This window comes from Delphinapterus leucas, chromosome X (assembly GCF_059928025.1).
Source record: "Delphinapterus leucas isolate spDelLeu-1000000601 "Yukka" chromosome X, BTC_Dleu_Yukka2, whole genome shotgun sequence".
Classification (NCBI taxonomy): Eukaryota; Metazoa; Chordata; class Mammalia; order Artiodactyla; family Monodontidae; genus Delphinapterus; species Delphinapterus leucas.
Genome location: NC_143150.1, coordinates 71,259,454 through 71,271,725, shown reverse-complemented (window position 1 = coordinate 71,271,725; position 12,272 = coordinate 71,259,454). Strand labels below are relative to the sequence as shown.

General features: G+C 51.6%; 1 protein-coding gene across 1 annotated transcript; it reads right to left on the bottom strand.

Moving 5' to 3' along the window:
• Positions 1-8,368: 8,368 nt before the first annotated feature.
• Positions 8,369-12,272, bottom strand: LOC149744283 (uncharacterized protein CXorf49 homolog). Its single transcript, XM_089904379.1, has 3 exons — positions 9,890-12,272; positions 9,075-9,231; positions 8,369-8,545 (listed from the first exon to the last, which is right to left on the bottom strand). The coding sequence occupies exons 1-3, from the start codon at positions 11,363-11,365 to the stop codon at positions 8,397-8,399; spliced, it is 1,782 nt and encodes a 593-aa protein (XP_089760505.1). The 5' UTR covers positions 11,366-12,272; the 3' UTR covers positions 8,369-8,396.

Below are 12,272 nucleotides of genomic sequence, written 5' to 3'. Positions count from 1 at the left end.
GCAACCAGCAAACTTCTAGTGATGCTGGGGCCCCTCTCACCAGAACACTCCTGATGGCTTTGGTGAGTGATGTGTCCTCTGAGCCCTACAGTGGGACATAACCATGAGGCCATGTGACTGGCCTCACCTTTTCTGTCCGTTCTAGCATCACTCAACCTTTTTGTTCCTTCCTCTGCCATCTGCCAATCCAAGGCAGGCATTTCCACTTCTCTCCTTATGGGCCATCACTTTCTCAAAGTTTCAAAGGGCCAGTCTGGCAGTGAATTTCCTCCATCTCCTGCAGTCCTTGCCCGTGTGTTAAATCCCATGGCATGAGAAAGCGCCTCCGCTCAGTAAAACTTGCGTATCCACTCTTATATTCCTGTCCACTTGATCCAGCACCCTCAAAATCCAATCCCAGGGATACTGCCCTGCTCCTGCCAGTACAGGCTTGTTATTTCTTGGTGTATAATTTCTTTTTCCCCTTATCAGGCTCGGCCTATCCCAGTGAGTTTATGGAGAAGAGATGAGGGTTTCCCTGGGAGAGGCGTCTGTCACTTTGTGGGGGAGCAGACTCTGTAGCATCTACCAGCACAGGGCATGTGTTAGCTCTTGCTAGGGGAGGAAGGGCCACCCTGCAAGCTTTGAGGCCTCAGGACGTTTGGATCTGATAAGCCAACGTTTGGAGACATCCATGCCAATATACCCGGCCTACATTTCAGAGTCTGAAGTTTTTCCAAAAAGGGCCCTGACCTTCCCATAACAGGCCTGTGTTTGTCAAGGATGTGTACATGTCTGGAGTTCTGCACTTATTGTTATCACATAATCTGTGAGCTACTCAGCTGTCTCTGCAGGAGGCGAGGGCATTTTGTAAGCCACCAAGAAAACCCCATCAATCTTACACTTGGCCCTTAATTGTTTGGTAATGTCCCTTAGTTTCTCATTATGTCTTTGCAGGGCGCCAGTATAACAGTGATGAACAGCCGCCTCTGCCCTCCCTATAGACATAGTGCCCTCCCTACCATTCAAAGGCCTGAATCATCTCACAGGCCACAAGTAAGACCCTCCACTGGGATACTTTTCAAGGTACGTATGGATAAAACCCTAAGGAATCAGGAGGTAACCTTGTGCTAGAGATTATCCATGCCCCACATAACACTCAAAATGGTTCGCTCTTTGTCATTTGGGCAGTGAGTGAGCTGGTCCATAAACCCCATCTTATAGCTAACTTCTCAGACCACTCCTGGTACCACTTTTGTTAGTTTGGGCTCTCCAAAAATACGGACACCAAGGCATGATTGGACATGAACGAACATGATGGGAGAATGGCATGTGAAGGATAAAGGAGAAGGAGCAGGAATGAGTCTTCTTCTTCAGGGTACGATGTGGGTCTGACGTCTGTAAGAGAGACGTGGGGGAAAGGAGGGTCAGATAAGAAGAATCTCTGATGCAGTTTCGTTCTAACAGTAAACTTTCGTTCAGTTTAGTTTGGTTTGTTCAGGCTCATGTGGAGTCCCCAACCTACAGCTGCCATTTAGAGGAGTCCCTGTCCTGAAGCAGTATGCCCCTGCCATGCTCAGTCACTGGCTGGGAGCTACCCAGAGGATGTGGGATCTTGGCACAAACAATGGTGGTGCCAGAGAAGTGGCAGCTGGCACTTGCCAATCTACTATGTTCCCTGCAGTGGATCGGAGGGGCATGTTTCTATGGCCACCACAAGGAAGCAGAAGTCAAAGATGACTAACATTTCCGTTTTGAGTGACTTTGTGGTGGGGAGCATAAGGACACAGGAAGTAAAAGAAAGATTGGGAGGGAAACGATGGGATTTTGGATACATTAACGTTGTGTTTCTTATAGGACATGCAGGTGGAATTAGCCAGAATGCACTTAGAAATTTGGTTCTGGAACACCAGTGAGGGGTCAAAGCTGGAGAGAGATACAGATATGGGAGTCATTCATTCCCTCAGTAAACTTTTTTAGCAGTGTTTTTTCAAACGTCACCATAAGCTTAGAAGTTCCTTGCATGGAAGCTCCAATTCCTTTCCCTTCACCCCTCAGAAGTAACCTCTATCCTTTGTCTTCATCATTCCCTTCCTTTTCTTTAGTTATTTTCTACATAGGTTCATATTCCTAACAACGTTGGTTTTGCTGCATCCTTTGGTCTTTATGTAAATGGAATCATCTGTGTTGTTTCTGACTTCTCCCGTGTGATACTGTGTAACTGAGATTCATCCCTGTTGTCGCATGTGGCAGGCAATTGTTCATTTTCATTGCTGTACACTGTTCCACCAAATGAATATACAGTAGACTCTCATTATCATGATAGTTATTTGCAGTCTATAAAGTTGCCATGAACACTGAATTAGGCAATCCTGAAACATTGCTCCTAAGGGAAATATAATTTCAAGTTCCTACCATCCGCTGGTCACAACATTTCATCGACTGATCGCTGCGTAATCATGTTTCATGTGTGTTTCTGTCTAAAGGCACTCTATTTAATAGAAATATTATTGATTCATTAACATTGACCTCACAGCCAACAGCATTATAAATCATGCCTGAACAAGGTTTATGTAACACACATATTTTCTTGAGTGCACGTCATAGTCATTTTGCACTCAAGAACACTAGACAATACTTCAGCACTAAGCTTGGAGGCCATCTTTAAGTATGAAATCAGCAACAAAGAAGCACAAAAATGCAAACTATGTGGCACCAAATAAATCATGAAAAGGACACTTGCTTGCAGTCTGAGACTGAAACCAGAAGGCAGAGCGTCACCTTGTTGGACCTCAGTTGGGAACATATTCCACCAACTCAAATTTTTCACAGCTCTCTCGAATGAGGAGGAAAGCACTCTGGTACTGATTTGTGGTTAAAAATGAATTTTAGCAAATAGGGGAATTTGCAAGTATGGAATCTACAAATAACAAGAATCAACTGTATCTCAACCTATGTATCCATTCTACTGTCAATGGGTAATTTGGGTTGTTTCCATTTGGGCAGATATTATTCATAGTGCTACTATAAACATTCTGGCGCATGTTTCCTGGTGCCCACGGACAAGAGCCTTCCAGGGCAGAGCTTTCCAACTTTTGGACCTGGGACTTTGAGGCCTTCATCTCCAGAGACAGCCAGACAGCAGCCCCTGGACCGCTTGGTTCTGGCCCTGAACAACTTTGTCATCTGACTCCTGTATGCCATACAATCATCATTTTCTGTGTGAGCCATAGAATAAAATGGCTGGGAAGCTGTGTTCCAGTGCTCATACTTAGGACTAAAATTGTCATCTCATAGGGAAAGAAGATTTCCAACATTACTAGATCATGCCGGAGTTTTTACAATGCGGTCATGCTAATTTCTACTCCTATCAACAGTGTTTAAGTGTTCCACATCCTCATCAACATTTGATATTAACAAAGTACAAAATTGTTGTCAATCTCGTGATAGTGAAATGGTGTCTCACTGTAGATTTAATTTGCAATTTCGTGATTAGTAATAATATTAGTAATCATATTGAGCAGCTTTCCATATGCTTGGCCGTGGGGATTTTCTTGTCTATGAGGTGTTCATTTAGTGTCTTTTGCCCATTTTCCCCTTGGGTTGTTTGCATATTTATTTGTGGAAGTTCTTTATGTATTCTATACTTTAATTCTCCGATGATTTCATGTTACATAAATATCTTCTAGTTTTTAGCTTGCCTTCACTCTTTTTATCATACCTTTTAATGAACGAAAGCACTTCTTTTTAATTTTTCACAGCACTTTATTATGAAAAATTCCATACAAGAAGATGACGGGACTTCCCTGGTGGCACAGTGGTTAAGAATCTGCCTGCCAATGTAGAGGACACGGGTTCGATCCCCGGTCCCAGAAGATCCCATATGCCACGGAGCCACTAAGCCTGTGCGGCACAGCTACTGGAGCCTGTGCTCTAGAGCCTGCGTGCCACAACTGCTGACGCCTGCGTGCCTAGAGCCCATGCTCCACAACAAGAGAAGCCACTGCAATGAGAAGCCCGCGCACCACAACGAAGAGTAGCCCCTGCTAACCGCAACTAGAGAAAGCCCGCGCGCAGCCACAGAGGCCCAGCGCAGCCAAACAAACAAATAAATAAATAAAATTTTAAAAGAAAGAAGAAGATCACAAGATGATCCGGGGAAGTTGAGGGGGTACTTGCTGATCATGGACCACCTTCGCTCTCACCTGATGACCTTGCTTCCCATTTCATTGAGAGTATACAGGCAATCAGAAACAAACTTCCCTCATTCATAAATATTTTTCTCTATTTTGGATCATTCCTATCAGCATACAAGTATGTTGTCGTTTCTCCCAATTAAAGAAAACCTTCTTTTCATTCCAATTTCCCTTCAAGCTACACCGTTTTTCTCTGCTCACCTTCACATAAAAACTCCTTAAGAGTCGATGTATACTTGCTGTCTCAAATTCCTCTCTTCTCATTCACTCTTTCTCTCCTTTCCACTTAACAATTCTCTATTGAGGGCTTACAAGGTACTGTTCTAACACATGGTGCTGTTCTAACACATGGTGCTACATCACTGAGAAAAACTGATGACGTTCCTTCCCTCAAGAGCTTACATTTCTGTCATAGGCCTATTGGCAATATTTTCTCAATCTTCAACTATGTCCATTCCTTTGTTGTTGGAAATCACTTTCCTGGACCCAGGTTCAATCTTTATTGGTTGCCTAGAGTGTTGCTCCTAGAACACTCCTTTACCAACCCCCTACGTGGGATCTTCTGCTTCCTAGAACTAATGTCTTCATTGTTCTTGGTTTACCACAGTGTTTTGATGGGACTCATTCTCCGGGTACCATGGGTGATAATTTCTTTTAAGACTTAGCATGAACAAATATTACCTTTAATATTACCTTTAATTTCATGCTTATTTGATAGCTGATATATAATTTCAGGCTGAAAAGCTTTCTGACTTTCAATGTCACTTTTGAGAATGCTGGTACTATTTTGCATGCCATTATGATTCCCAAGCCTTTATGTATGACACATTTAATTTTTTTAGTTACATATATTTTGATTTATTACATCGTAAAATTAACTTTTTTGTTTTCAGTACCATGAGTTTTAACACATGGACAGGTTTGTGTAACTATCACCACAATTAGGATACAAAACAGTTCCATCAGTCCCCAAATCTCCCTCATTCTGGTGCTTTGTAGTGAAACCATCTCCCCCATCCCAAACCTCTGATAACTGGTGATCTGTTTCCCATCCCTATAGTTTTACCTTTTCCAAATATTATACAAACACAATCACACAGTATGTAACATTTGGAGACTGGCTTCTTTCATTTAGCATAATGCATTCGCGATTCATCCAAGTTGTTGCATGTATCAAGAGTTCCTTCCTTTGTACTGTTAAAAAATGTTTCATTTATAGATGTATGGTTTTATTCGATCATCTCTTGAATAACATCTTGATTGCTTTCAGTTTGGGGTGACTATGAATAAGGTTTCTATTAACATTCTATTGACATCCATAGTGTGCACTGGGAAGCGAGTTCCTGTGATGGCTGTCTCCAGCCTGTAGTTAGCTTCACTCTCTCCAGAGTGTCTGCAGGGACACATGACCTGGAATGACTGTCTCTACTGGTCAGAGGCAGGTCCAAGGTCTAAGCTAGCTCTGTTTCCTCGAAGTGCACACACACTCATTGGTAATGGCCTCAGCTCAGTGGGGAGCAGTGCCGGAGCAAGAGGGGCTAGAACATAAGCCTGGTACAGGCTGGGTGGGGCACTGGGTACATTCTAGGAATCCAGCCAGAGGCCTGGGCAGCAATCAAGCCCACCTTCACCAGGGAGGGGTTTGAGGGGAAGGATTAAGTCCCACGAACATTCTTTTCTGAACCTGAGGTCTGTGACTGTCCCATCCCACCTGTGGTCTGTCCACCTGAGCTCATGCCATGGACTCTGGAAGGGAGTCAGGGTGAGAATATGGGGGAAGGGTGGACCCAAGTGCTCTCCATTGTCCAGGTGCAGTCACTCCTTACTTCCCATCCTCACTGCGCCCATCCTGCCCCTATCCCGGGTAGCTCATGTTGGGTGGCCACATATATGGGTCCCCTGATTCTAAGATGAGCTACTCTGAGGAGCCACCCTTCCCAATCTCATTCCATCCACACCCACAGTAGTTGTCAGACATCATAGGATCACACAGTAGGATCGAGAGCCACCTCCAGTGAATCCAACATTTCGAGCATCCCGACACCCTGTCGTGGGGTTTGGTGACTTCTGCATCATCCCCCTCCTATGTTTTGGGAATTTAACGACAACCCTTGAACAAAACAGATCCGACCCTTGCTTTTGCTCATTCAGTGACTTACAGAACCTGGACCAGCCTCTACTCCCTTTTCTCGCTGAATCACATCTTTCTCCCTCAAGGGACATTATCCCTGATTACTTTTATTCACACACAGGGACACACAGTCACCAACCTTGAATGGCCAATCGACCATCATACCCCCTTTTGTGTAGTAAAACACCGGTCTTTTGGGAAGGGTGTCAGGCAGAACCACCCTTGCCTCACTCAAACACAAATCTGTCCCTCTGAGTCTCAGGCTGGTACAGCCCTGGGTCCTGGCTGAGGGAAGGAAGTGCTCCCCAACCTCGAGTGAGGGGCAACTCGAACATGGAGTTCAGACTCAATCTCGTGTATCCTAAAGAGGCAGTCTGGGAGATTGAGCTGGGACATGGACATATCATTTCCAGGAAAATCTGTGTCATGGGGCTGGTGGAAGAGTATTTCACGGGGACCATGCAACAACACAGAGCGACTAACCACACTTGCCATAGAACCTGACGGGCCAATTTCCACTCAAGGGTGTACAGACGACCAGGCTGGAGGAGGGTGGTCAGCTGGCTACGGCAGGCAGGATGTGAATGCTTCCAGATTGGAGCTCTGGAAGGCGGTCATGAGTTCCTGCTGATGGGAAGGGTGAATGGCAGAGATGAATGGGAACCGCCAGACCCCAGAGGAGGAGGGGGCTTTGGAGAGAACTAGAAGAGGGCCTTCGGGGGAAACGGAGGACGTGCCAATGTGGCCAGGCAGAGCACACACAGGACCCAGACCTGTGGCACTCCGCTGGCTTGACTGCAGGGATGGTAGCAGAGGCCGGCCCAGAGTCCCCCCCACAGGATGCCAGAGATACCGTTCTGGAAAAGGCTCTGACGTGGAGCAGCGCCCCGCCCCGGCCCCCTTCCCCGACCCCAACCCCTACCCCTCCAGAGAGAAGGGAGAACACAGAATATGAGAGGTACTTTAATTGGAAACTGCTGTGAAACTGGGGCCGGGGCGGGGGCAAAACAAGGGGGAGAGGAAGCCCTAGCTGAGGCAGAACAGGAGGGAACGAGCTTGGCTACAGCTCCAGGGCCCCAAAGGTACCAGCTGCTCCTCTTGCAGGAAGACGCTGGGCTCAACCTGTGAAACAGCAGAGTCAGGGAAGAGCCTCAAGTCAGGGCCAGCCCCCAGCCCTGCTCAACAGCCAGGACTGTGGGAAGGGGTACGGTGTGTGTAACACTCACTTCAAAGGGTCTGCATCTTGTCAGCCAGGTACTGCATGACGGCTACAACAGGGACAGGCATTAGCAGGCGCTCCAGACACAGGGATATAGAAGCCTGTCCCCCATCCCCTTGAGGAACCGCCCATCCCTGAAACCTGAAACCCCTCCAGACCCCATGCAAAGAGCTCTGGGCCTCATCACTCCCCACCACCCAAATTGAATGTGGAACCGGTTCCTAAAGGGAAACAAAATGTGCCAGCAGCTCTCATGCTGTGGGCCGTGCCACAACCACTCAGAACTTGTCACACACACAAACAAACAATCCAACAAGAACCTTAGAAGCCACACCAAGCAGCAGTTCAAGGGAAAAATCAACGAGGCATCTCTAAAAGTCCTATCAGAAGGACATTCCCTAGGACTGGTCTGGTTGTCAAAGTGTGCATGCAGTCCAGACAGTACTTTGCTATTTGTACACACGCCCAGCTGTACATGCACAGCCAGCTCCAGGGCCAGGCCTGAGAGTTTCTCCTCCCCACAGGGATGATCATCCCTGCCAGGCCCACCGCACCTACAGCCCACCCCCACCCCAGGTGCCCACCCGGGTTCTGCACTAAGACACCGCTCTCCGGCCCTGGTTCCTCATACCAAGTTGCTCCTTAAGTTCGTCTACTTCTCTCTTTAGCTCGAGACACTAGGCAAGCAGACAGAGGAGGAAGAGAAATGATTAGTATACTCTGGTCTCCTCTCTCCTCCAACTTCTCCTCTCCCCCGGGCCCTCCACCCCAAAGCCGGGTGGTTAGACTGGCAAGGGCTCCTCAGTGGAAAGGAGGTGGGCTCCCTCCGTGGGGTACGTGATGGGGGCAGGGGAGGGGTCGCCCACACATGTCAGCTGAACTTGGACCCAGATCCCACCCTCGAGTTTGGGCCTGCATTTCCAGAATGCAGAGGAAGCATTACCCAAAGACAGCAGGGCGTTCCCAGTGGCTGCTGCTGCGTTTCCGGTCTTGGGGGATGGTCAAGTGGCTCCCGGTCACCTGAGAGGGAAAGGACACACAATCCAGCTTCCCAGGCTCCCAGTGAGGTGGAAAGGGCCAAGCGGGCTCTAAAGTGAGGTGAGGCAGCACCATCCTCTGCTGGCAACCAGCCGCCCCTGCTCTCCCCAGCAGCCGGAACCTTGTCTCTGGGCCTGCCTCCCCTGTTCCCCGGGGGCAGCCATTTCACCATTGTGGTCCGCAAACAATGTGGCTCTGGATTCGACCCTCCCAGAGCTGCAGCCACAGCCAGCACGTGGGAGAGCAATGTGGCCGAACAGGACTTAACAGAAAAGGCTGTTCCCCTGCAAGTCTACACCCGGAGCAGCTGTTTGGGGCACTGCCACCGATCACCCCGGCCGCACAAACCCCACACAGAGGATGATGTGGCTCAAGGCCAGCCCTGCCAGCACCCCGTCTCCTGTGGGAGAAGCTGCCTGGGAGCAAGGCTGTGCCCCCAGCCGAGCCAGAGGCAGAGGTTTCTGTCCTCAACCCCTCTTCCCTCCCCTCATATCAAACCCACGACACTCACCTGAGGGGGCAGGCCCCCTGGGCATGACTTCTCCCTGGTTCAGGGCCAAGGGTTCTGAGTTTCCTGGATCTTGGGGGCCTCGGGTGTTGACGTCGCCACTGCTGGCTTTTCTACGATGCATGCGCAGACAAGATGTCCCTGGCCTGTGAGTTAGCAGCTGAAACAAAATTTCTCACCGATTTGGACTAAGGAAGTGTGTGTGTGTGTGTGTGTGTGTGTGTGTGTGTGTGTGAGACAGAGAGAGAGAGAGAGAGAGAGAGAGAGAGAGATAGAGAGAGAGAGAGTTGTGTGATTCGTGCCAGGGTGAGGCAGGGAATTGGGAAGGGAATTGAAAGGCTGATCTCATTAGCACTTTCTCCCTCTGTCAGCCCCAGGCCAGCAGGCAGAGCTGATCTAGGGACAACAGTGGGACACTGAGAAAGCCCAGGCCCCCTGCAAGGAAGGTCTGGGGAACAGCTAGGAAGGAGGATTCAGGAAGCTGGTGAGTCTAAATGCTGAGGCTTTCCGGGGAAGCTTTTAAGGGATTCCCCGACCCAATTCAGCTACCCGCCCTCCCTTCCATCCCAGCCCAAGTCTCTCAGAGAAGCCTGGAAAGAGGCCAAGGGTGGAGAACCAGGACCAGGACACCCGACGTGCTACCTTAATGTTTGTCCCTAGGAAAAGGAGCCCGATCTGGCATCGTAAGGACCCAGTGACCGAGGGGCACCCAGTGCTGACCTCTGAGGGGTGGACAGAGGCAGCATGGGTAAAGACGTGTGCCCTGGGTGCTCTTGGGGGGGAAGAGTGGGGAGAGAGGAGGAGCATGGCCTACTCACTTGGCCCTTTGGGGCTGGGTCTCTATTTGGGTCCTTATCTTCTCCCGCCACCGCCTCAGATTCCCTTGACCACCTGACCACGGATTTCTTCCCAGCGCCGCTCTGCTTGGACTGTTTGGTTCCCGAAAGGACCAAGGTATAATTCTTGTGTCTCCCAGGCAGTGGAATACCAGAGATTGGGGGGAAGGTGGCCGGTTCCACGGGAGTTGCCGAGATTCGGTGCCCTCGGGAACGGAAGGTTCCCCCCAGGGCAAGTTTGGATGCTCCCCCGACGGATTTCTTCTCCTGGGCTCCGTTCTTCCTAGGGGTGACCCGCGGCAGGCCACCTGCAGCAGCAGCAGAAACAGAAGCAGCAGCAGCAGCAGCTCCCGGGTAGCTGGGCTTGCTGCCCCCCTTCCCCCACAGCACGCTCTGCATTTTCTTAGGGGAAGAGATGCCCTGCTCTCCCACGCCCTGCCTTTCCACAACCGAAGAGAGTCCTCGCGGAGCCGAGGACAGGGAAGAGCCTGTCACGTGAAGGAAATTCTCCCTGACTTGGAACTTCGAGTGTCTGGGAGTGTCCCCGGGATCCTCGGGTCTGCTGGGCTTGGCCTGGCCTCCTCCTCTGGGGTAAGTGCTCACCGTCATCAGCTGTGTCTCACTGAATTCATCTGAGGACTCGGAGTCGGACAGCAGCCAGGCTAGGCCTTCCGCGGAGCGCCGCTGGCGGTCCGCATCCACGTTCAACTTACGGTTAGTGCCTCTCTTAGGGTTCCCCAAGGCCCGGCCCGCTTCAGGCCCACTGAGGTGGAGAGGGCTAGCTGGAGCCTTCGGCGCCTCCCCACAGCTCTGGCCGGGCTCTCCTTGACCGCTGGGAACTGCCTCGAAGCTCAGTGTCAACACAGTGGACTCTTTGAAGGCGGTGGAGCTCTCCGGGGACGGGTACCTGAGGACGCCCAGCACGTCCTGGTCGGTCAGCTGCTGCAGGTTGGCCTCCTCGGCCTCCTCAGACTCCTCGATCAGGTCCAGGAGGTCCCTCGCGTGGTCATCTGGGGAGGCAGGTCGGCCTTCTCGGCCCCACAGCACCGGCCCTCGCTCTTCCAGCATCTCCCGCTCAGACTGGAAGCCCTCGGGGTCCGGGTATCTGCGGACGCCCATCACATCCTGGTCGGTCAGCTGCTGCAGGTTGGCCTCCTCGGCCTCCTCAGACTCCTCGATCAGGTCCAGGAGGTCCCTCGTGTGGTCATCTGGGGAGCCAGGTCCGCCTTCGCGGCCCCACAGCACCGGCCCTCGCGCTTCCAGCATCTCCCGCTTCGACTGGAAGCCCTCGGGGTCCAGGAAGCCGCCTCCGCCCTCGCCGCTCCAAGGCTCCCCAGGCTCGGGACCTGGCTCGGGTCCCCGCGGGACTGCGGGGCCTGCCGCGCGGACGCCGGCCCGCTCCCTGCCCTTTGGGCGGACACGCCTTCTCCACACAGACACCTCATCCGGGGAGCTCATGTCGCGACCCGGGCGGCCCCGGAACCGGGGCGACGGTCGATGGCCCGAGTCGCGGTCGCGGTCACGGCGGGCTAGGCGGGCGGCGCTCAGAAGGCAGCGTCAGCCACCTCACGCGCCGCACGAGCTCGCCTCAAAAGAAAGGACGTGCCACTTTCAGCGCTCCTCCCTCGCCCACGCAGCAGCCTCCTCATTGGTCCGGCCCCCGCCAACCAGCGGGCGCCTTGTTCGCCTGCCCCTTCGAAGCCAAACCAATGGGGTCGAGGGCCTCTGGTTTGCTTGCAAGCCCGTGGGCGGTGCGGGCAGTTGGCTGGTGAAGGGGATGGTGGGAGTGCCTCCCTCTGTCAAGCCTCTGGGCCCGCCTCCTCCTGTCCGGCCTCCCCTTTCCGGTTAGAGTCACAGCTCTGAGCCTCCGTTTCCCATCTATACAGGGGGTCGAGGGCGTCGGGTAGTGAGGGCGCCGGGCTCCAGGGGTGGTGAGGATGAAACGTCAAGATGGAGGCGCTGGATGCCTAGCACGCGCCGAAAGCATTTGCCAGCCTCCCTTCCACGGCAAGCCTTACGACCCAACAGTAGAATGGGCACAGGAGTCCCGCAGTCAGTGATCAGGGGTCGGCCAGAGAGCAAAGGGATCGTATTTTCGTTCTGTAAGGTCTCTGTCTCAACTGCTCCATCAAATGTGGCTCAGCAGACGTTATTGGCAGGCGGGTTTGCCGGATAGACTTGGGGTTGGCCTCGCTCCATCAGCCCTTCGCCCTCTCTGAGGCAAATTCAAAGAAGAGGAAATCGCAGTGGCCAGTTACACCCCAAAAGATGCTCCCCACCGCTGATCCTGGAGATGTGAACTAAAACCACGAATCGGGTTTCACACAGTAGGTTGACAACCTTCAAAGAGCTTAACCATTCCGAG